This window comes from Diceros bicornis, chromosome 37, assembly GCF_020826845.1.
Source record: "Diceros bicornis minor isolate mBicDic1 chromosome 37, mDicBic1.mat.cur, whole genome shotgun sequence".
In the NCBI taxonomy this organism is placed as follows: domain Eukaryota; kingdom Metazoa; phylum Chordata; class Mammalia; order Perissodactyla; family Rhinocerotidae; genus Diceros; species Diceros bicornis.
In genome coordinates this window covers 27,948,589-27,972,500 of record NC_080776.1, presented here as the reverse complement: position 1 = coordinate 27,972,500, position 23,912 = coordinate 27,948,589, and the positions used below count along the sequence as shown (strand labels likewise).

The 23,912-nt window shown below is 48.9% G+C and overlaps 2 protein-coding genes across 3 annotated transcripts in view; one reads left to right on the top strand and one right to left on the bottom strand.

Moving 5' to 3' along the window:
* The window catches only part of MTERF4 (mitochondrial transcription termination factor 4), a 5,489-nt gene extending 1,084 nt beyond the window's left edge, over positions 1-4,405 (top strand). For both annotated transcript variants that reach the window (XM_058533363.1, XM_058533362.1), the window contains exons 2-4: positions 560-1,058; positions 2,636-2,820; positions 3,504-4,405. In XM_058533363.1, coding sequence (XP_058389346.1) covers positions 560-1,058; positions 2,636-2,820; positions 3,504-3,869 — 1,050 coding nt within the window. In that variant the 3' untranslated portion in view covers positions 3,870-4,405. The remainder of the gene's footprint in view (positions 1-559; positions 1,059-2,635; positions 2,821-3,503) is intronic.
* A 6,143-nt stretch (positions 4,406-10,548) lies between these two features.
* Positions 10,549-23,912, bottom strand: part of SNED1 (sushi, nidogen and EGF like domains 1) — a 75,860-nt gene continuing 62,496 nt past the window's right edge. Inside the window, exons 26-31 of the mRNA XM_058533361.1 lie at positions 23,748-23,830; positions 21,652-21,753; positions 15,094-15,210; positions 14,417-14,504; positions 11,848-11,931; positions 10,549-10,628 (exon numbers count right to left, since the gene is read on the bottom strand). Of these exons, the coding sequence (XP_058389344.1) occupies positions 10,592-10,628; positions 11,848-11,931; positions 14,417-14,504; positions 15,094-15,210; positions 21,652-21,753; positions 23,748-23,830 (511 nt within the window). The 3' untranslated portion in view covers positions 10,549-10,591. The remainder of the gene's footprint in view (positions 10,629-11,847; positions 11,932-14,416; positions 14,505-15,093; positions 15,211-21,651; positions 21,754-23,747; positions 23,831-23,912) is intronic.

Below are 23,912 nucleotides of genomic sequence, written 5' to 3'. Positions count from 1 at the left end.
TCTCTTTTTTTCTTTAGAAACCCATTTGTTCTTCCCGTAGAAGCTTTTTCTACCCCTCTGTCTCCCCTATTAAATTAGCCCCTAACTTTAGTGATTTAAGGAGCTACCTCTTTTGTGAGCTGACATATGTATATGAATAAACTTTGTTTTTTCCCCTCATGTTAATCCGTGTATTGTCAGTTAAATTTGCAGGCCCCCCAGGCACTCACCCTTAGAGGGTAGAGGAAAATGTTGTCTCCTCAGGTAGGCAGATTTTACCAGGTGGCCTTAAACTAGTTCTGCCTTGTCCCTGCCTACCTCTGTCCCCTCAATTATAGCAGCAAAAGCTCATGGAGACTTGTTTGACTCTCTGACCTCTATGTTCTTGCAACACTCTTTTCTCTATATGTGAACTTCCTTCTCTGTAGGCTAAGTTCAGATAAGATTTTGCAGATTGCTTATAAAAACTGTTACGTTTGTGTGGGACCAAGGCACTAAATACCCTGGTTCAAAAATCCTGTGGTGTCTATTACATTGGGGTGGTGAGGAAATGATTCCCTTTTGGTCCTGTGTCTTATAGGTCTTTGACCGGCACTGCCTGATCCCCCTCATCTGGGCCCGTGTTGCTAGGCAGACTCCTCATGTTGGAGAACAGAAAACGACGACTGCTGCTTTGTTGCGTAAACTGACCACAGCCTCCAGTGGAGGGGGCCTTGAGGACTTATCCTGTTTTGAACCCGAAAAGTATGTGCAGGAACCAGAGTACAGGACAAATCTTACTCACTGCCTCCTTGAGAAGCAGAGGACTCCTGTGGATCAAGGGTCCTTGGAGCGAGAGAAGGTCATCAGTTCCCTCCTGGACATGGGTTTCAGTGATGTCCATATTAATGAATTGCTCAGTATACAACCAGGTACCCACCCTCAACAGTTGTTGGACATTATTTCAGAATTAATACTCTTGGGTTTGAATCCAGAGCCTGTGTATGTGGCCTTGAAGAAAAGTCCTCAATTATTGAAAGTGCCTGTAATGCACATGAAGAAGCGCTCCAGTTACCTGCGAAAGCTTGGGCTTGAAGAAGGTACAAAAAGGCGCAGGTTTTATACATAGTGCTGAGAGGAGTCAGAGTTGGGGAACGAATAGTATAGGTGAGATGGATTCGGGAAAGTTTCTGGAGAAAAGGCCTTGAGAGGAATGCGTGATTTGGCTTGGAGGTGAGGAAGAGGAGTGACCTCTGCAGAGGGCATTGCAGGAGGGAAGAGGGGAGGGTTGGGACTAGAAGAGAGAATTGGAAGGGACTCCTGTCTAGTGTGTTCACTGTGGGGGCTCTAGCATGTAGAACAGTGGTGGGCACCTAGTGTGTGCTCAACAGATAGATGTCAATATGTGATGTTGATATACGTGTATATTACAAAGTTCCTGGTAAAGGCTTGGATTCCAGGTAGCTTGCCTTGATTTACTGTGGAACATGAGCTCTTCCCAGGTTCCTGGGAAACTGGTGGTGTGGCTGTTCCCTCCAGCCACCACCCTCACCTCCAGTGGGATTCGTACCTCAAGGATCCTGGAAGTTCGTTGGATCTCTTTAAGGGCTTTCTGGAATAGGGGCTGGGGGCCCATGTGGTTCTCCAAGAACTGGTACCCACTTTGACCCGAGGAGTTTTATTATTATTTTTTTCATTCTTGACTCTTACTGGTAAGATTGTTGGGGAGAAGAAAAGGTTTGTGGATCCACTATTTCAGAGGATCTATAGGCCGCCTTCTCCAGCAGATAAGCAAAAAGATAGCCTTGGGTGTTTCTCTTAACAGGTTCCCTGTTGCAGTATAATCTGAGAGGCTAAACTTAATACTTATGTGCATGATTATTAATTAGCAAGCTCAGCACAGCCTTAAGAGGCAGAGATGTAGTCTAAACTCCTGAAATTCATTCCTGACATATTTAGCAAGACAGTGACTAACTCAGCTGTTAGGAAGATTTATATTAATAGTTTAAGTAATTTTAAGTTTCCAGTTACTAAATTTTGTCCAGCTGTCCATAGGAAGACCATATGCTTCATTTTGCCTGGGATAGTCTCAGTTTGTACCAGTTATCCTAATGCAAGTGCTAATAGAGCCTCTTTCACTAAAGTGCCCTAGTTTGTATAAAATATATGGTCACCCCACCAACTAGGACATCAGTATTTGTGGTTGTGCATCAAGATTATTCTTGTTGTTATTATTACATTAATTATTATCAGGGAACTCCTTTTCATTGAGTTCAGACTCTCAGGTCTTAAGAATGTTGGTTGTGAAGGCTTCTGTAACTGTTTTATTATGGAAGGAAACATAACCCAAAGCTCCAACGTATCCCATCTTACTGTCTGACCTTTCCAGGAAGTCCCTGTGAAGTTCTTTTCTGGGTGAGGAGGGCCAGAGGAGGAGACCTAGAATATGAAGTAGGTGCCTTTCAGCCAGAACGAGGCCTCCTCTTTATTCCAGGGAGGGAGGGCCAGTGAGTCTGAGAAGTGGGAGGGAGTCAGTGGGGAGGTGTGTCAGTCTGGCCCTTCCCGTTTCCATGGCGCCTCTGGGAAGACCTCTGCTGACCTGAATTGGGTGAGGCCAGCCCCTTGGGTTTCTGGAATATCCTGAACTTATGCACTTGGCCTTTTTTATGTTTTGCAGGGAAACTAAAGAGGGTACTTCACTGTTGCCCTGAAATTTTCATCATGCGTCAGCGGGACATTGACAGCGTTGTCAGGGTTCTCAAGGAGAAGTGCCTTTTCACAGTGCAGCAGGTAACGGAGATTTTACACAGATGCCCCTATGTTCTTCAGGAGGATCCCGGTGCACTGGAGTACAAATTCCAGGTGAGAAGGACTGACAGTGACTGGGCGGTAACAGCAGGTTTCTCGAGTGTGGTAAGGGTCAGCTGTATGGACAGGAAGCCTTGGGCCCCAGGGGCAAGTGGACGAGGTGAAAGGCTGCTGTCCTCTTCACACGCACCAGCCAGAGAGAATTGGGTTTCACTTCTTTGCTGCAGATAAAATCTATTCTAAACCATTAATAGTGGATGACCCAGCCCTGTTCTTAGAGTCCAAATGGGGCCTGTTTGAAACAGCCAATTAAAAATAGCTAAAACCTTTCTATCTTTAGAACCTATTTTGCATGTTGATTTAAGGAATATAATTGTGACAGTTGTCCTGATTTTTGTTAACAATTATGATGACTTACGTCACATCCCTAGCTGTTTTCTGAATTTTTTGCCTATTTTTACCATACTCATAGTTTTCCTTCCCCCGTCTGAAGAAAAATAGAACTTAATTTCTCCTTCCTGCCCCTTCATTTTCTGCTGCATTTTTTTCCATATGAATTTGAAAATGCTTTGAAAACTGTTAGCCATCTTACAGATGTCGGGTATCATGGATATTCTGCCGTGGTTTGTCAGGCAGTTCTTTCTAAATGCTCTTGGACAACCTGAGTGTAGTATGGATTGTGGAACAACAGGTTTGAGGGTTCTACACCTGAGATTCCTAACTGTGTCTGTGTCCAGTATGCCTATTTTAGGATGGGGGTTAAACATCTGGACGTGGTGAGGACCGACTTCCTGCAGTACCCCATAACCAAGACCAAGCAGAGACACGTGTTCCTCGAGCGCCTAGGACGGTACCAGACCCCTGATAAGAAGGGGCAGACGCAGGTCCCCAACCCTTTACTCAAGGACATTCTCAGAGTTTCAGAAGCTGAGTTTCTGGCCAGGACAGCCTGTTCTTCTGCTGAGGAGTTTGAAGTTTTTAAGAAGCTCTTGGCTCGGGAGGAGGAAGAGGAGTCTGAGAGCCGCATGCCTGATGGAGAAAGTGCAAGTGTGGACAAGGAGGAGGAGGAGGATGAAGAGGAGGAGGAGGAGGATGAACTGTGATGGGAGGACTGGAGTGAAAAGAGCCCAGAGATATCAGAGTATTTTGATTTTCTCAAGGCTTTTGGGAGCTTCACTTGGGTCTTCTCAGGTTTTCATTCTAGAACTGGTCTTTTTTTTTGGTGAGGAAGATTAGTCCTGAGCTGACATCTGTGCCAATCCTCCTCTTTTTGCTGAGGAAGTTTGGCCCTGGGCTAACAACCGTGGCCGTCTTCCTCTACTTTATATGTGAGATGCCTGCCACAGCATGGCTTGACAAGCGGTGTGTCCTTCTGCGCCCGGGATCCCAACCTGTGAAGCTTCGGCTGCGGAAGCAGAGCGTGCCAACTTAACCACTACACCACTGGGCCAGCCCCTAGAACTGGTCTTTTGATGAAAAAATTATTATAAATCACCTGAGAAGTAGACAGGTCAAACTAAACAGGAGATGCGTTAGTTTGATTTGTTGTCAGGTCTGTGGGGAGGGCACTGTTCCATCCTGAATAATAGACTGACTTTGAGCGGTAAAAATCAAGGACTCAATACATCATTTGGTTTTACTTTTCTGTGTCATATATATAGGTGATAATTCCATGACAGTGTAGAGGACCAGATTCCTTCTGGTTTGAGAGTCATTTTATATTTCCTTCTAGTGACAAAGATAAAAATTATGAGAACGCAGTGAGGTGTAGGACATCACAGCACTTTATTTTATGAAAACAAGTAGCAGGTTTTCCACAAAAATACTCATGTTTTTAACCCAAAAATATCTTATTGCTTCATAGCTGCATTCAGTGTCCAGCACAGTAAAAGGGAGTTAATTAGTGAAGTATGGTTTTTAATGCCAGCAAAGCATTGGGGCACTTTCCTCTATCTTTGTGAAGAACAGGCCCTGGCTTTGACTTCTCACGGAAGTTCACTTTCATGCCAGCTCATGGCCAGTGAGTCACATCCAGGCCTGAAGCCTCTGGCAGCCATAGAGTGGTGACCTGGAATGTGCCAGAACAGGAAGGGACCATGGAGGGTCCTATCCAGTCATGTCTCCCACCCATTTTACAGATGGGATTTCTGAGACCAGAGGAGAAAAACCTACACAGGGTCATAGAGCAGGGTGGGGCGTGCTGCCAGGGCCACAGGTCTGGTCTTGGTTTCTTTTTTTTTTTTTTGCTGAGGAGGATTAGCCCTGAGCTAACATCTGCCGCTAATCTTCCTCTTTTTACTCTTTTTGTATGTGAGCTGCTGCCACAGCATGGCCACTGACAGACAGGTGGTGTAGGTCTGTGCCCGGGAACTGAACCTGGGCTGCCGAAGTGGAGCGTGCCAAACTTAACCACTAGGTCATTGAGGCTGGCCCTCTGGTCTTGGTTTCATTCCAGTGAGCTTTCTATGACACCAAAGGTGGTGGAAGTCCCCTTGGGGAACCTAGGGGGTCTGAGGAGTGATTTGAAGAGTTGGGGTCAGGGAATGGAATGTGTGAGTGGGGGGTCATCTCTGAGGTAGAGGCCCAGCCCTGATGGTGTGAGCCCTATGAGAGGCTGGAGGATCGGTGCATCCTAGAACATTCTGGGTATCTCTTCCTTGGGGGAACTGGCACAGGAATGCTGCTGCAGAAAACATTTTTGGTGATGTGACCAAAATTCAGGTCTCTGGCACCATTTTACCAGCTATGTGAGACTGGATGCTTGGCTGTGGTTTTCCCGCACAGACTCTAAGAATGTGGTCAGGCAGCGGTTCTTGCCTGGGGGCAATCTCGATCCCAGAGAACATCTAGCAACGTCTGGGGACGTATTTGGTTGTTAGGACCACGAGAGGGTTCTACTGGGATCTGGTGGGTTGAGGCCAGGGATGCTGTTAAAGATCCTGCAGTGCACAGGACAGCCCCACAGCAGAATGAGCCAGCCCAGAATGTCAGCAGTGCTGAGGCTAAGAAACTGCTCTAAGTCTTGGTTCAGCAAACCACAACTGTATGGATGCATGAGAGCCTCAGATTTTAAGTGGGCTTACATTGATTGTATTTCTTGTATTTAAAAGAAAAGTAGCTGATTTTTAAAGATAGTTCTTTCACCCTGTGCATTGGAATACCATTGATAGATCTGAGCTGTATTTTATTGTGGGGATTCAGCCTTGAGGTGTAGATACTTTTGCTTTCTCCAGGCTCATATTTGAGCATGACTGCAAAGAGAAAGACACTTTTTGTAAAAGAAAAGTAGCTCAGTGAATCCCTCCACATTTGAGTTGGACATCGGTGGCAGTAGTTTGCCAGTGGGAGGAGTTCCAGCTAAGGGAAGGTGCTGGAGGCTGGCTGTGGCTGGGTGGAGACCTTGTCTGTTGGGTTCGCTGGTGGGAGAACAGTGGGGTGCAGCGTAGGTTTTCTCGTTTGCGTCTGGGACAGCCCACACACAGTGGGGAAAAGGGATATTTTGTCATCACTGTCTCTCTTGGCCTGGGCAAAAGTATTTGAAAATGAAGACATTTCACTCCGTGCCAGTATTTTCACTTTTCCATTTTGTGGTGTCCAAGTGACCAGCACTTTTCCTGGAACCTAGGATGTTGTTTGTGCCCAGTTAGGGGACTAAGGAGAATCCTGAATCTGTGCTTCATTAGGTGATCAGTTCATCCAAGTTTTGATGAGCAAAAGGCTAACTCGGCAACTCACGGTTGCTCCTTCCATTTTGACATAGAAATAAGTGTTTCTCCCCCTGACAGTTTTCTGATTCTATCATTAGTAATTTCCTTGGGTGGACTTTGAGTATTTTCGAGGAAGACATCAGAGTTTTAAGAAGGAGCCATGTGAGAAAAGCAGTGGCTCATTGGAATGTTTCAAGGAATTGTAATTCCTTTAGCATCAAGAAGTCTGTTTACTAGGTATTTAATCTGTAAAACATCACAATGGGTTAATCATAAGACAACACAGCACCAAGCTCAGGATTCAGTAGACTGTTTCTGTAGAAACAAAGGCTTCTAGGCTAAAAACTGGAACACATTTGCCTCCTGGCTGAGGGCTTGAGGTTATTAACACGGTAGTAGAAAGTTTTATCGACTTTTCCAGTGATATCACTTGATCTTGCCGTTTGCTGGTGTTGCTGTAGCTTACACAGACGCACAGTGACAGGTCCCAGTGCGTAGCAGAAGTCAGCAGTACATGTTCCTGTCCGTGGATTTCTCAATTCACCCAGCATTGGAGCCCCTTGACTGAGCTCTGCCATCTTCTCCAGCTGGGCCTTGGAGACTGGGGGTGTTCTGGGGTACAGTAGAGACTTCCTGAAATGATGCTTCCTCCTTCTGGAAATTGATAAATTGCATAATACACAGACATATGCACACAAAGTTTTAATAAAAATAAAAAGCCTAAAATATACTCCTAACTCTTCAAAAAATGTTTTTATAAAAGATGAAAGGAAGGAGCCTTCTCTGTGGCTATAATGCTCACTCGGAGTGGAGTCGGTGGAAGATGCACAGGGGCTTGAGTTCCAGTTTGGATCAGCTGTTAAAATGCTCAGCACGCTATGAGCTGGGGTTGGCTGCTTTGGTTTTAACCTCATTTGCAGGGAGAGGATAGAGCTGCTGGAAAGTGGATGTGGCATGATGATGCTGTGTTCTGCTTGTAAAGATGGAAACTTGTGGAAGATTGTGCTTACTACCTGATAGCCTAAAACAGTTGTTACTTGAGTTGTGGAGTAAAAGAAATCCTAAACGTTATCTAGTATAGCCCGCCCCAGGTATCCATTTTCATTGCATCCAGACTTGTAAGGAGGAGCCCTTGCTGCACTTGGTGGAAATGCTGCCTCTGCTTTCCGAGCTGGGTTTGTGCAGCGCTTGCGTGAAACTCTGGGGTCCTTGGTGTGACTTGTCTTCCAGGGAATGGCTTTCTCTGCATAAGGCCAAAATCTAGGTGACCTCATAGACCAGGGCTTAGCCAAGTATGGCCCATGAGACTTGTGTCTTCCCCCCAACCGTTTTTGTAAATAAAGTTTTATTGGAACATAGCCACACCTGTGCAGTCACATGTCTGTGGCTGTGTTTGCGCTAGGACCACAGGCTGAGTAGTTGCCATAGAGTCGATCTAGTCCACAAAGCCAAAGGTATTTACTGTCTGACCCTTTACAGAAAAAGGCATAGACTAAAAGTGTATAAACTCCATCTTAGTATTAATTAACATTTTCTCTTTCAAAATCTACTGATCCATATGGTGGATCACTAGCCTGCAACGTATCAGCATAAATAATCTGCTGGTGGAGGAGAGCTGGGTGAAGCTGCACCCACAACTTGGCTTTCTTGTCAGTGTCCCCTCGTTTCTGCCCCTTCTTCCAGCTCCACTGTTTCTGCTTTGGAAGCTGTTGATAGCAGTTCCTCCTTGACTTGATTGTTAGGTCTCAAGGGAGAATTCTTTCTCTGACTTTGGACACTGAGAACTGGTTTCTGAATGTTGCAGAAGTGTTACTGGCTGCCAGCCTTGCAAATCCAGGGCTGACGCGCAGGCTGCGGTTGCTCATTCACAGTGGCCCAGTGGCCCCGCAGCCCCACGGCCCCATGGCCCCTTTAGGAAACCGCAGCCTGGGTTACAGCATAGGTGTGAAGTGCATCGCAGGAGTTGGAGGTGATTGGTCTGGAGGAGTCTCCCTGGCTGTGGCCGGGCAGGGAGGTGGGCTGGTGTGTGCCTGGTCTGGCCGTCTGTCTTCTAGAGGCCAGAGGAGAGAAGTTGCAGAGGGGACTGACTGTAGCCAGGACCTTGTCTCTCGGGGTGTCCTTTTCAATCCAGTTTTAGACCTCGTCTTCCTGGGCTTTTGAAACACATGAAGTTGATGGAGTGTAACAAGAACATCTCGAATCCTTTGAAGAAAAAGCAAAGTGGGGTATGAGGAAGATGATACTCATTCCTCTGAAACGGCGGCTCCCGTTTCTCTTAGTGGTCCTCAGATTGCTGCCACATCAGGACCCCATGTTTCTGCTGCATCAGGTCTGCGAGGCTTGCTCCCTCTGACACGGCAGCAGATGGGGGCAGGCTTGTTGAGGAGGACAGACTAAATCCCCCAGACTTAGGGACGTTTGGGCAGCATCGCAGCTTTTACATTTGAAATCTGAAGGCTCCTCCCCCTCCATTGGGGACACCCCTGGATCTTTTCTCTGAAGGCACAAGCTGTCCCCAGCCACTCTGGATGGAAATGAATTCTTGCACTGTTTTTGGGTGTGTGTCTGGGTACACATGTTTCTGTTTCCTGCCTATTTGTGTTTTCTCTGTTCTTTGGAGAATGCGTAGTCTAAAGGCCAGTGTTTGATAATTTGATAATTAGTTGTGGGTTTCTGATTTGTTTTTATAGAAATGGATTCGCTGAGCAAGTTTTTAAAAAATATATTATTCTTTCAGGTGACTTATTGCAATATAACTATTTCAAACCCAAATTATATTTGTGGGTTCTTAATCCTAGCAGGGAATTGCTTGCAAGCCATGGTGTGTGTGTTTTGGATATGTGTTTCTTTGTGGTGTGAGGTGGGAGGGGAAAGCAATGCCTTTGAGTAGAAGGAACTGAGTGCGGAGACTTTTCACATCTGACCGGAGACTTTTCACATCTGACCGGAAGCTGCCCGGCTGCCCGAGGTCATGCACTCTCTCTTGCCTGCACTTCCCTGCCCCACGGATCCCAGCCTCGGCCTTCCCTGCTTGGTTGGTGAGAATGCCCTTCCTTTGGTGTCAGCCTACACCTGCAAAGCTCTTTTGTTCTGGTTGTTTGTAAATGTCTCTGAATAACATTTCTCCCTCGTTTCCTCAGCCGTGTAATAAATGTCACCCTGTTTGTGAAGTTACTTGTTCCCTGGGTGCCTCACCCTCCTCTCCTACAACACCAGGAAGATGGTTTCCAGGCTTGTCTATGGAGCAGGAGTACTAAGCTGTCCTGGGCCAAGCAGAAGTCCTCTGTCATTCCTGGTGACATCACGTTGAGAAGAAATTGTGACAGGCTGTAGATGGGCCTCTGTGGTTTAACTCAATGTCTTCCAAACTAACGTGAAGACTTGCCACAGAGTTTGTGTGTTGGGAGGTGAGGGTAGATAGGGTTGAATTGCCTAAGAGTTTGGGAAATGCTGGATTAAACAAGAATAGAGTTGGAAATTTTCTTTCATTTCAGGATTTCTGAATGCTTAGGATTCCTGTGTCCACTGGGACTCTCCTAGTGACAGTCTTCAGGACTCCCCAGAGTTATGTGGTCAAGCCCTACACCCCACTTTTTCTTTCAATAGATTGCCATTCATAGGGTCTGGGAAGCAGTCCCTTAACCCCACGTTCCTAGAATGCCTCTGCAGTCCGGGCATCCCAGGCCCTCCTACCATCACCTACTCCCCTCTACCCCTCTCAGCACCCCCACCTCCCTCCAGGTGCCAGGTGGTCTTCTGGCTTCTCTCAGTGCTCACCCTGCACCCCCATCACTGCCAACCAGGGAAGGCGTTTCTTGGGTCCCTCGAGATAGAGTAGGATTCATCCTCACCCCAGAGAGCCTCAGTCCCACTGGAGGATGGTTCTGTACCAGGTTCGTATGTACTGGGAGGCCTTCATATTGGTTTTTCTCACCCATGTTAACCCCCTCAGGGCATTCTGAAACCTCGTGGTCTGGGAGTCTGGGATACTGAGTGCGCACAGTGAGCTTTCTTTCGCCGTGCTCCGCGAGGAGCCAGCAGCTCTCTAAAATGCCAGGTGCTGGAGGGACGGCCCTCCGACCTCCCAGCAGCTTGGTGGCTGTGGTGGGGAACGTACCTTAAGATTTCTTCAGTGTTGGACTGTTACTTTGTTTCCTGAAATAATTAGAGAAAGGTGGTTTATGAAAAAGAAACCGTATACCTGTAACCTGCAGCTTCCCCCGCCTGGGTGCCTGCTGAATCCTGTCTTGTCTTTAGCTCACATCTGTCCTAGTTTGGGGAGGGCCATCAGTGAGACACTGACGCAGGGATTAGCATTTCAGTCTGTGTTTGAGGACTTGAGGTGGGAGTCATGCAGTGAAGGGGAAAGCAACCTGGCTGGATGTGAGTCATGGGGAGTAAGAAGTGTGTGGAAGAAAGAAAGTGAGAGCCACGTAGGGAGGAGACAGTGTTGGTGGATCCACACTGTGCTTTGCCTCGACACAGTGACGCAGAACCCAGTGTGTGGCTACTGTTGGTCTGTGAAGAATATGCCTGGGTTTGGACTCTGCTGTTTTTTGTGTGTTTTTGTGAGGAGATCAGCTTGTGCTAACATCTGCCAATCTTCCTTTTTTTTTTTTTTTTTTTGCTGAGGAAGACTGCCCCTGGGCTAACATCCGTGCCCATCTTCCTCCACTTTATATGGGACACCGCCACAGCATGGCTTGCCAAGCACTGCGTCGGTGTGCGCCCGGGATCTGAACCGGCAAACCCCGGGCCGCCACAGCAGAGCGCACACACTTAACCACTTGTGCCACCGGGCCGGCCCCTGGCCTCTGCTGTTTTGAAAGCATACAATGTACTCAGGCAGGGCATTATGTAATAACTCTTGTGACTACCTTGAACCTTTTAGGGAAAGAACCTGGAATGAGTGACTAAAAAGTAAATAGAGATTTACTATATTTACTATATTTGCAGTTTGTCAATAATGCTCTATGGTTCCCAATTCTAGTACCAGGTATTGTGTGAACATCCATAACCAGAGTGACCTCCCCAGCACCTACCATGTGACTTCTCCCAACCACCATGTGACCCCACCACCCACCATGTGACCTCAGTACCCACCATGTGATTTCTCCCCACCACCCACCATGTGACCCCCCCCAGCACCCACCATGCCTGGCTGTACCCATCTGTGTGTGCTTACGTGCACACGTGTGCACAAAATTTCTTAGCATAACATCATTGTGCAGCAGGTGCACATCTGGGCAAACAGCCTGGCTCAGCCCACAGGCCTGTGGCATTCCACAGCACTCAGTCCCCAGTGCCACACCTGCCCCGTTACCCTGTGAGCTACACATGGGACACAGCATGGGCTTCCTGCCCGAGACGGAACCTGTTTGGGGTCTTCCTGACGCTCGTGCTCTCACAGCTCTCCTTGAAGCAGACGTCCTGGTGCACTTTGTAGACTCTTTTGTACCTGTGTCATGAGAAAGCTCTGTGAAGCCAGAACCTGGAGTAGAATGTTGCCTGGCTGCTTCACCTTGGCCACAGGAACCCACAGGGAACTGTGCAGGTGTTTGAGGAAAGGCCATTATTTTCTTAATAAATCTTACCAAAATAAGATACACTCTTTTTAAGTGTCCATTTGGACACTTTTCTGTCTTACAGGCAGTTCCTGGAGAAGTCTGAGGAGGCTTGGAGATGCAGGCATTAGATGTGGGCTCTGGGCACAGGAGCCCTAACTTCTGGCCCTGCTCCCCATTTATTAACTAGTCTACTTTGAGCACATCTCTGGAACTTAAGCCTCAGCTTCGTGTGCAATGGGAGCTACTCATACTGCCTCTGTCCCAAGTTTGTAGGTGATAACGGATGGGAAACTGTTTTGGTTCTTGTTAAGGCTCTCAAATGTCAGAGCTGCTGAAAAGAGAGATGCAGGGAGTTTGACAGGCGAAGCCCAACTCGTGTGCTAAGTCTAGGAGAGCCTTAGGATTTAAAGCCTTTGAGAAGACTTCTACTTCCGGCCCTCAGGGAGTAATGGGCTCTGGAATTAACCTCCCAGTGTGAACCACCAGAGAACTGGACAAATATGGGAAGTCACTCTTTTCAGATGTCACTCTCAGAAAACAGACAATGCAAGACTTGATCCCTGAGAGAAGGGAAACATGAGATGAGCCCCTGGGTCACCCTGGAATTCAGTGGGAGGCACTTTCTGGACTGCATTGCAGGGGGCATGGGGAGGAGGTCCAAGTAGTGGTTACACTGAGCAGAGGAGGCAGAGGCGGCTGGAATTTGTGGGGCAGAGTGCTAGAGAGCAGGAGGCTGTGCAGAGGAAGAGCTCTAAAGATCTGCAGAGGGATCCCTTTGAAAATTAAGCTGGTAGTAGGCAGGAAAAGAGAAAAAAAAGTAACAAAGATCAGATGGGACAAATAGAAAACAAATAGCAGTACGGTAGATTTCAGCACAGTCACATCACTCATCACATTAACTTGTAAATGTCTAAACACTCCAGTAAAACCAGAGATGCCAGGCTGGATGTAAAGCAAGACCCAACTATATGCGAAGTACAAGGAGGGCACTTGAAGAGGCAGAGAGGTGGAACGTGAAAGGAGGGAAGCTTTGGGCAAGCATATGGCTCTCCTGGGCAAGCTCTGGTGTAAGTAGCACAGCTGGAAGATGGTGGATACTGTGGGTTCAGGCTGGCATACCACGGAATCTAAATTCAGACACCTGTAAACGCACATTCCCAAATCCCAGTGCCGCTGGTGTCTCCTATGTATTCCTGCCGCGTTAAGCCTGGCTTCACGTCCAAGCTCAAATCCAGCCTCCACCTTGTCTTCCTGCCTCCCATCCAGAGAGACCTCTAAATATGTCATCAAACATGTCACCCTCTGCTCAGCACCCTCCAGTAGCTCCCCGGTTCACGGAGGACAAGTGCTGGAGTCCTTCCAAGGCCCCACCGGGCTCCCCTGCTCAGTCGGCTCTGGCCCTGCTGGCCTCCCTGTTGCTCCTCAGCCGCACGGGCACGCTCCTGATTTAGGGCCTTGGCAGCTGATATTCTGACTCTCCCGGAGAGCTGTCGTTCCCTCAGGTCCCTCCCCGCCTCCATGTCTGTTTGATGTCACCTTTCCCAGGAGGCTTCTGCTGACACCCTCTTTAAAGCTGCAGCTGTCTCCTCCCTGTCCCCCAACCCTGGCTCTCCTGGCCCCACGGGTTCACCTCTTCCTTTTCTTCTTTGCACTGACCACTTTCTAAAATACCACATAACACTCGTGCTCCTCGTGTGCTGTCTCCCTCGTCTAGAGTGTCATGATCCTGAGGGCAGGACTTCAGCCTGTTCTGCTCACTGACGTGTGCCATGTCTAGAATCACGCCTGGCACACAGTAGGGGCTTGTACGTACTTGTGGACTAAACAGATTATAAGTATGACCCACAGAGTCACCGAGTGTTAGCAAGAGAGGTCCTAAGAGGTGAGCTAGGCCACCTCTCCCTCTGCAGCCCATTTTACAGATGGGGAAACTGAGGCATAAGTGCTTTGCTCAGGGCCATATCATGACTTAATGGCAGAAGCGAGACTCAAGTTCTGCTCTGCTGTTGTTTATCTTTCCAGTGGGCTCGGAGGCAGAGGAGAGCAGCACTTCCTGGGACCCGTGTACACGTGGCCCTGCCACCCAGGGGAGGGGGGCCGATATCGCTTGAGGGTGCAGAAAAGGAAGGCCTGAGGGGTTGGGAGCCAGGGGGTCAGGCTCCTAGACCTCCCGTGCCACTGCTCCCAGCTGCACAGACAGGCAAGTTTATTCAGCCTTTCTACCATGTGGAGGGAACAGGTAGTCAAGCCGCTTCTGTGACCAGGACTGGTAGACCTCAGGGGCTTTGAGGATGGGGTAAGCTGGACTTCGTGAAAGCACTTCGGGAGGTCAGGAACGCTCTACAAACATGGTGAAGGCAGAGCAGAGAAACTTACACGTGGTGACAGATGCCTCCTTCCCAGACCGGAAAGGACTTTGTCTCCGAGAACAGCCGCGTGCAGGGCTGGGGCACCTTTTTACAGGCTGCCGGCACAAAGGAAAAGGGTCGTGGCTTACGAGGAGCTCAGTGCGTGATGGGAGCTCTCTTCCTGCGCCCTAGAGGAGGCCCTGGCAGCCGGGCTGGGCCTGGGGGTCCACCCCTGCTGCTTCCTGGGCCGGGGGCCCCATCCCCAGGGGTACTCAGCGACTGTGGGGGCTGCTCTGATACAGGATCCTTGAAGCCTGCAGGCTGGTTTCCCTTAGGGCTCACCATAGTCTCTGGGCCCTGAGCCAAAAATAGCCGCCTGCACTCACTTCACTGTGGGGTAGCTGTTGCTCTGTGTCCCTTGCTTTCTGACTGTCTCTAGACCCCCAATTATCTGGGCAGCACCTTTCACCCTGGCACTTCAGGGACAGTGTGAGGCCCAGTGGCTTATTGCCCGCCAGCCTCCTTACCTGGGCACTCGGAAGTCTGGGGCACTGAGGCCAGGCCCCTGTCCTGGCACCTCTCGGTTTGAGGTCCTCGTAGCAAACCCACCCGGGCCTAGTGGTCCCATCACAGCCTCCTGTAGCAGGTGTCTCAAGGCCAGGCCCGGGGGTCCCCTGCAAGCAACAGGCGCGGCCCCTGACTTACCAAGCTCGCAGCGTCTGCCTTTGAAGCCTGGGCCACAGTCACAGCTGTGGGTGTCCATGCCTGGCACGCAGGTGCCTCCGTTCTGACAGGAATTTTCTGAACAGTTCGTGGGGGCGTCTGCAAACAGGCCACAAGCCGTTAGTCACTGGGACCCCAGAGGAAGGCCTGCATTATCATGTTGCTGTCTCTTACTGTCCCCAACACCGCTGGGCCCTAGTGGTGGCCCCGTTCAGGTGGCCAGAGAGAGCAGAGGTGAGAAGACGGACTTCAGCTGGGCCCTGACCCCATGACCTGGAGGGAGGGAGGGAGGGAGGAGCAAGTGATTCCCCTGGGACCCTCTGGGCTGAGCTGCCACGTGGCAGAGCCTCACTCGAAGCTTAGATTATGGTCGGCTCTGGTCACCTTCAGGAGAGACTCCCAGCTCTGCCCTGGCCTCTGCCCCCTCAGCCCCCTGCATTTCCGCTGACTTTGCCCCTGCACAGGATTTCTTCTACTTGGAACGCCGAGGCCTCCCCTTGAGCGCCTCACTTGGAGCTCCCTCCTCATCCTCCAGGACCTGTCCCCAAGCCACCTGCGTCTCCCCAAGTCCCAGCCCCCGGCAGCCTCCCACCCTGAGTGCAGACAGCCGTCTGTGCAGGACTTGGTGCTGGCGTCTATGCCCCCATGGGCCACTGTCTGCCCATCCCCGCAGTGGCCTCACCACACTCCTGGCAGCTAGAAGCGGGCGCTCAGGGGTGCCACCAGGGAGGAGCAGGGCTACCTTTTCCCCTTAGGGTCCACTCTGTCCTCTTTTTTTTTTTAAGCTTTGTTAAGATATCTGTCGTTTTTATTTTTAACTTAAAAAACATTGAGAAACACAAAAGATCTTCGAAGAATTGTGCATACTTCACTGCTTCTAATACCAGAAGGCCAATCTCCCCTCTGCATCAAATCCAACACCCCCCACACCCTGGCCAACGCCCCCTCCTTGGCATCTTCCCCACAGGCGCCAACCACCTTTCCAGGGGGGCTGACCGGGTGGGCCCCGCCTCTCCCCCGTTTCCTCCTCCCAGGCCCTCTTGGGTTCTGTCTGTTGGCTGGTTCACCTCCTCCCTGTATCTACTTCACTCTCTCCTTTCCCCTCACTGTACTCTGGGCCCTTCCTTTTTGTCTTTCCTGATGTGCAAAAGGTGAGCTGTGGGCTTTGGAAAACTTTTTATTGTGAAAAATTAAAGACCTACAAAATGTAGAGTATGAAGAATGCCATATATCGTCACTCAGCTTCAACGATTATTAACATTTTGCCAATCTTGTTTAATCTATTTCCATCTTTCCATCTCCCTTTCTTTCTCTTGTGGAATTTCAAAGCAGTTCACAGAAGCCACGTCACCTGTAAATACGTCAGCAGGTATCTAATATGTAAAGACTTTAAAAGTTTTTACATAAGCACAATGCAATCATTACAAAATTAGCAGTAGTTCCTTAATATCATAAGAGATCACAGTCCATGTTCAGATTTCCCTGGTCATCTTAAAACGTCCTTCACGGCTGGTCTCATCTAGTCAGGATTCATAAGAATGCACATTGCCTCAGTTTGATGCGGCTCACGTGTCTCTTAATCTATAACTTTTCATCTTCTTCCCTCTGCGTTTATTGAAGAAACATGTCATTTGTCCTGTAGAATTCTCCTTTTGGATTTGACTTAATGCTTTCTTGTGGCATTAACTCATTCCCCATCCCCCATCCCCATGGTTCCTGGAAATTGGTATTTCGAGAGGGGCTTAATAGGATTCAGGGTCAAATGGTTGTTGCAGGACTGCTTCTCAGGTGGTGGCCATGCACCCTTGGGCACTCCAGGAGGTGTGAGATATCTCCAAGTCCGGTTTTAGTGATGTGAGGACTGATCACTGGTTCAGCGCTGGCAGCCTGATTAATCCAGAATAAAGTTCTCTTAGGCTCTGCACCTGATGGCTTGAGCAGCCACAGAGATCCCTGATCTGGGTCCCAGATCCTTCATCTCACTAGGATGGTGATAGCTGACTCGATTTGTTGCTCCTCTGCCTTCACTAGCTGGAAAGTCTTTTGTGAAGACCTGCTTTCCCTCACCCATTACTTGGTCACCCTGAAATACAGTCCATGCAGGCAAGGCCGGATAAGTGCTTCATTCTTTTCCTTTATGTGTACACTTGCAGAGGGAGTCGGTACCCCAGCAAGCTCTCAAGTTGACCAATATGTTGTTCGTTCTTTTTGAACATCATTACGAACTCATGGGTTTCACTCTGTTGCTGTCATTAGTTTTCTTGATGCTCAATTTATCCCATCTTTGGCCAGCAGGAGCCGTTCAGGTTGGCTCCTATGCCCTTTAGACACAATCCCAGTTCTTGAAAGCTTGCTTGCTTTGTAAAAGTATGTCCTAGGCTTATTTAGTCCATATTCTGCTTCAGTCTTAGAATCAGCCACTTCTCCAAAGACTCTGGTTCCTTTTGGTGGAGAATGGCATCTGGAGCCCCTCTGGGCTTGAGGGGCTCACTGTTACTGGGGTGTCAGTGCTTCAGGAGACAGAACTAGGAAAATTGATTTAAAAATAAAAATAAAAAAATAATAAATTCATATCACTAGTTCTCGTTCAAATGATCAGAGTTAAATAACACAGGCATTTTACTTCTTTGATTTATATTATCTCTCTTTATGCTAAAAATCTTGGTGGCACTGACATAATTATTTTCTTTATCCCAGATGTACATGTAACAATTTTAAAATAACAGTACCGGTATTACTGCTAACATCAAGATCACTGAGTACAGCGTTAAATTTCTTGCAATTCTTTTTGTCCTTAGAATATATCCTACTAGAAGTGAATAGTCACAACAGTGTTTTTAAAATCACTTGAAATGATACTTTTTTCCTGTGTGGTTATACCATCAATATGATGTTGATTTCAGTTTGTTTTCAATTTTCAGTCATTTTTTTTTTGGTGTCACTTAGAAAACATTTTCTTGGGGGGCTGGCCTGGTGGCGTAGTGGTTAAGTTCATGCGTTCCGCTTCGGCGGCCCAGGGTTCGCCAGTTCGGATCCTGGACGTGGACCTACTCACCGCTCATCAAGACATGCTGAAGCGGTGTCCCATATAGAAGAGCCATAACTCTACAACTATGATATACAACTGTGTACTGGGGCTTTGGGGAGAAAAAAGAAAAAAAAAAAAAAAGGAGGAAGATTGGCAGCAGATGTTAGTGCAGGGCGAATCTTCCTAAAAAAAAAACAACAGAAAAAAACCATTTTCTTGGTTCTAAAGTCAAAACTATAAAGACGCATTCAGAGAAGTCTAGCATCTATCTCCATTCCCTGACTTCCTTCTTCTTTTTCTTTCCTTCCTTGTATAGTTAACCATTTTTATTAGTTTTCTTTTTAAGTATAAGAAAATATTTATACTCATATTTCCCTTTCCCATTTTCCTACACAAAAGAGATACCGAAAACACTGTTCTGTACATTACATTTTTAAAACAGCTTTATTGAGATATAACATATATCGTACAATTCACACATTTAAAGTGTATAATTCATTGATTTTTAGCATATTCACAGATATGTGCATCCATCCCCATAGTCAATTTTAGAACATTTTTTATCATCTCAAAAAAAAACTCTGTACCCTTAGCTGTCAGCCCCCTATACTTCCACCCCTATCCGCAGTCCTAAGCAACCACTTATCTCCTTTCTGTCACTATAGATTTCCCTATTCTGGACTTTTTTATGAATCGAATCAGATTATATATGGCCTTTTGTGACTGGCTTCTTTTACTCAGCATGTTTTCAAGGTTCATCTATGTGGTAGTGTGCATCAGTACTTTATTCCTTTTTTTGGTCGAATAATATTCCATTGTGTGGATACACCCCATTTTGTTTATCCATTCTTCAGTTGATGGACATGTGGGTTGCTTCTACCCTTTGACAATTGTGAATAGTGTTGCTGTGAACATTCAAGTACAGGTCCTTGTGTGGACATATGTTTTCATTTATTTTGGGTATATGCCTAGGAGTGGAATTGCTGAGTCATGTGGTAACTCTATGTTTAATTCTTTGAGGAACCCCCAGACTGTTTTTTCCCCAAAGTGGTTGCACCACTGTACATTCCCGCCAGCAGTATTTGAGGGTTCCAGTTTTTCCACATCCTCACTAGTGCTTATTGTCATCTGACTTTTTTTTTTTTTTTTTTTTTTGCTGAGGAAGATTTGCCCTGAGCTAACATCTGTGCCAATCTTCCTCTATTTTGTATGTGAGTTGCCACCACAGCATGGGTGACAAGTGGTGTGGGTCCACGCCTGGGATCCGAACCTGCGAACCCATGCCACCGAAGTGGAGCACACTGAACTTAACCACCAGGCCATGGGGCCAGCCCCAGTTTGCCCATTTCTTAATTGAGTTATTTATCTTCTTATTCAGTTGTAAGAGTTCTTTATATATTTTAGACACAAATCCCTTTTCAGATAGATGATTTGCAAATATTTTCTCCCATTCTGTGGGTTGTCCTTTCACTTCCTTGATGGTGTCCTTTGAAGCACAAAAAGTTTTCAATTTTGATGAAGTCCAGTTTATTTTTTTTCCTTTGGTTGCTTCTACTTGTGGTGTCCTATCTAAAAGTACTTTGCCAAATCCAAGGTCATTAAGATTTACCCCTGTGTTTTCTTCTAAGAGTTTTATAGTTTTAGCTTTTTCATTTAGGTCTTTGATCCATTTTGAGTTAATTTTGTGTATGGTGTGAGGTAAGGGTTCCGCTTCATTCTTTTGCATATGGATATCCAGTTGTCCCAGCACCATTTGTGGAAGACTATTCTTTCCCCCATTGAATGGTCTTAACCCCCTTGTTGAAATCAGTTGACTGCAGACATATGGGTATATTTCTGGACTCTCAATTCTATTCCATTGATCTATGAGTCTGTAATGCTGGGCAAAAAAACAAGTCTTGGAGACTGCACACAGCAAGACTCCTTGTAAGGAAAACCTACAGCTGTCCAGGCACACACGGATATGTGGTGAGATCTCTCCCCGAGCGCCCACCCTCTAACAGAGCACAGGGCTCTACACACGGAGTCAGGGTTGTGGTTAACCAGGAGTACAACAGCAAAATATGAGTTACTGTTTGTGTTCTAGTTCAGGGGTCTGGTTCCAGATCTAAAGGCCATTATTTTAGCAAAAGGTAACTAACTAAACTAACTAACTAAATAAAAGGGGGACATCACGGAGAGTGTGACAGGAACCAAAGGCCATCATTAATTCTGTGCATCTGGGGGCCATTAAAGATTTTTTTGTGTGTTACCACCTAAAATCATCTTGCATTCCCCTAGGGCTTATGTACCTCACATTAGCAAACACCGCAGATTGCAGTGCCATCTGGCGCCACCCTGGCGCCACCTGGAATCTCTCCTTCAGAAGGGTCCGGGAGAGGTCATTCACATCCCTCTAATTTCTGAGTTTTATGAAATGAGACATCTAATATTTAAAAGGGCTGACATATCACTAAACATCTGATGAAATGTTTATTTCACTTACAAGACAACAGCAACATGAGTGTCTTCCTTCTGCACCATGCCTTAATGGAATTGTTCATTGACTGCATCTGACTCATAAACCAACCCTCTTGGTGCTCACTGAGGCTGATGGCAACTTGGGGTTGCAACACTGAGGCCTCCTCTGGTGAGGGGAGAATGCTGAACTGTGGGGTTACTGAAGCCACAACGCAACCCCTGGCGCAGGTGCCTTTGATGTATACAGGTGTCCTTGGGTAACCTGGGGACCGGCCTGCGGGTGAGACGCGCCCTCAGAGGTTGTGCCCTGGGTGCTTGGCTCACCCCTTACCAATGTCTCTGCTCTCTTTGGGGTCCGGTTGATGGGTGAGCCCAGTCTGAGCCTGTGGTGTGACTTGGGAGAAAGGCCACTGGGTCCTAGAAGAACTGACCCTAAGGGGCATGTCCCGGAGGGTTAGAACAGGAGGAAGGTAGAGTGAAGGTCTGAGTTTGTGTAAGGAGCATGGGCCTGTTGGTACTGCCCACAAGAGGAATGCCCTGTGAGGATGCCCTGCGGGGATGCCCTAGCCGGGAGTCTCACCGGACAGAGCACTGTGCCAGGGACAGTCCAGGCCCCTTGCCAAGCCTGGGTAGCGGCCTGCCAGGTGATGCTCCAGCTGGAGCATGCTCAGCAGCTGCCCCTCCATTGCTTCCTGCCATCCTGCTCAACATGCTCCTTTGTGGAGAGGCAGGAGTGGGCTTTTCATGGGAGGGGCGGGAAGGGTGGGAGGGGTATCTGCAGGAGGCAGCGGTGAGGCTGTTTCTCTAGGGCATACCTGGGTAGTAGTTTGGGTAGGTGCTGCCCCCCAGGCCACTTCCCTATCTGTGAAAGGAAGGGGTGCCTCTGCCTGCGTGGTGTGGTTCACCCCACCCTTTCCAGGGTGGTGTGCTCGGCTGCCCCTTGGGTGGGCTCTGTGCCTCGTGCTTCCACACTGTGGGTGGCCCCCTCCTCGCCTATGGCTTCTAGGGTCCCCGAGGGTGGTCAGCCCTGAAGTCCACTCCTGCTGACTTACTTTCCATGTCCTTGTTGCCGCTGCGTTCGGGGAGCTGGAGGGCCAGGCTGACCTGCTCGGGGGCCTCCTCCGTGTTCTCGGGTAGCACCAGAGCCGTGGGTTCTAGGAGAAACCAGGACGTCACAGCGCACTGACCACGCAGCCTGCCGCCTTGCCCCCAGGACTGTCCTTGGGCTGCCTTCTTGAGCTGCTTCTCTCTTTTGGTGTCTAGGGACATCCCCAGAGGGGCCCTGGCATGGCAAGATGGAGGTGCCCGCTGACCTGCTGCCTTGGGCATGGAGCCCCGTGGGCCCCCACACTGCCTATGATAGGACCAGCTTTTCTCCAGGCAGGGCCCAGCCCTCACCTTCCTGCTCACCCTCAGCAGGGACCTGGCTTCCATTGCTGGCCCCCACCAAAGCTGCTTGGTGAAGGCCACCAGTGGCCCGAGGCAGGGCCAAATCTCCTTCCTGACCCACTGGCCTCATCCTTCTAAGCATCCTTCAAATTCCGCTCTCCTCTCCCTCCACCCCCTGCTTCTTGGAGGCTATGACGCCTCCTCCTTCCCCTCTTACCTGCCTTCAGCAGACCATGCACTTGGCCACCCCCAACTGAAGTGAGCTTCTCTGCAGGGTCCCTGCCCATGCCCTTGGTCATCTGCTCCCGTGGCTGCAAGAGGTGGCTGGAGGCAGCCCAGCCTGTCCCACTCCCCAGACACCTGCCTGTGCCCTCCCTCCTCCTAATCACTGTGTGCAGTGACCTCTTCTGCTGCCCCTCTGCTGGTCACCAAAGGCTGTGACGCCCCTGCCTGCTCCCCATCACTCTCCTTGGTGCACACTCTTTTCTTCCCTTGCCTAGGAAGGCTTTTGTTGGTTGAAAATTCTCATTAAACTGGTGATTAGGCTCTGTGCTGGAGAATTCCGTGAGGATGGGACCTGGCTTACAGGTGAGGGTGAGGCCGGGGGAGCCCCGCCCAGAGTCCTGAGGTCCTCTGGTGCAGGGGTAGACAGCAGGCAGGTGGCTCCTGGCCCGCTGTGTCAGAATCTCTGGGGAGGCCTGCTGCAGGCAGATTCCTAGCATGCCCCAACCTGCTTCACCAGGTGGAAAGGGGCCAGGACGTCTCGCCCCATCGCTCATGCCCTGTGGTGCTGGGGCTGGGAGGAGTGGCCTGGTAGGCTCCTGCTCCTGGGCAAAGCAGAATCCAAACCCAAAGGCTCTGCCCTTAACATGGGACATGACCTCTTACTGTGATGGGGACATGTGTTCCTTGGACCATGATGTGCGTGCCAATTGCCTGGCTCCTTGTTAAAAGACAAATTCCGATTGCACAGCTCTTGGTGGGATCCTGCGCTTTTAGAAACCCCCAGGTGAGGCTGGTACTGCTGGTCCAAGGATCACGCTTTGAATAGCAGCAAATTAGGTTGAGTCACACCCTCCTGTCTACTTACTACACAACTCTCGGAGTCCTGACTTGGCAAAGCTCCCGTGTTTCAGACCTACTTCCTTTTTATTTTTCTTTTTGTGAGGAAGATCAGCCTTGGGCTAACATCCATGCCAATCTTCCTCTTTTTTTTTTTTTTTTTGGCTGAGGAAGACCGGCCCTGAGCTAACATCTATTGCCAATCCTCCTCCTTTTTTTCCCCCTTTTTCTCCCCAAAGCCCTAGTAGATAGTTGTATGTCGTAGTTGCACATCCTTCTAGTTGCTGTATGTGGGACGTGGCCTCAGCATGGCCAGACAAGCGGTGCATCGGTGCGCGCCCGGGATCCGAACCCGCGCCGCCAGTAGCGGAGCTCGCACACTTAACCGCTAAGCCACGGGGCCACCCCTCAGACCTACTTCTAACAGAGTTATCATTTGTTTTCTCTTGCGTACCCTGCCAGGAACCTGTACCTTCAACCCACATGGCTATAACATGAGCCTATGAATGGCATGAGTTCTTTGTGCTGGCCCAGATCCGAGGGCCTTGCATGTGGTCGGGGTCCCCAGCTGGAGATGGCGTTGGGCACTGGGGTTGGGCTTTGAGCCCAGGTTTTAGGGACCTCATCCCTCATCATGCTGGATACAAGGGCTGGGTGAGGTGGCAGTAAGCCCACTAGGGTTGGCCGTGGTACTCACGCGATCTCACAGTGACTGATTTGCTGGGTGAGCCACCGAACCTGGCACTCACTCGTCCTCTGCCGTCCACAAGCTCTGAGAACCTGCCGAGAGAGTCACCATGGGTCCCATGACAGAGCGCTGTGCCTGGGGTCTCTCGAGGTGACCCCCTGCATCTGGCACACT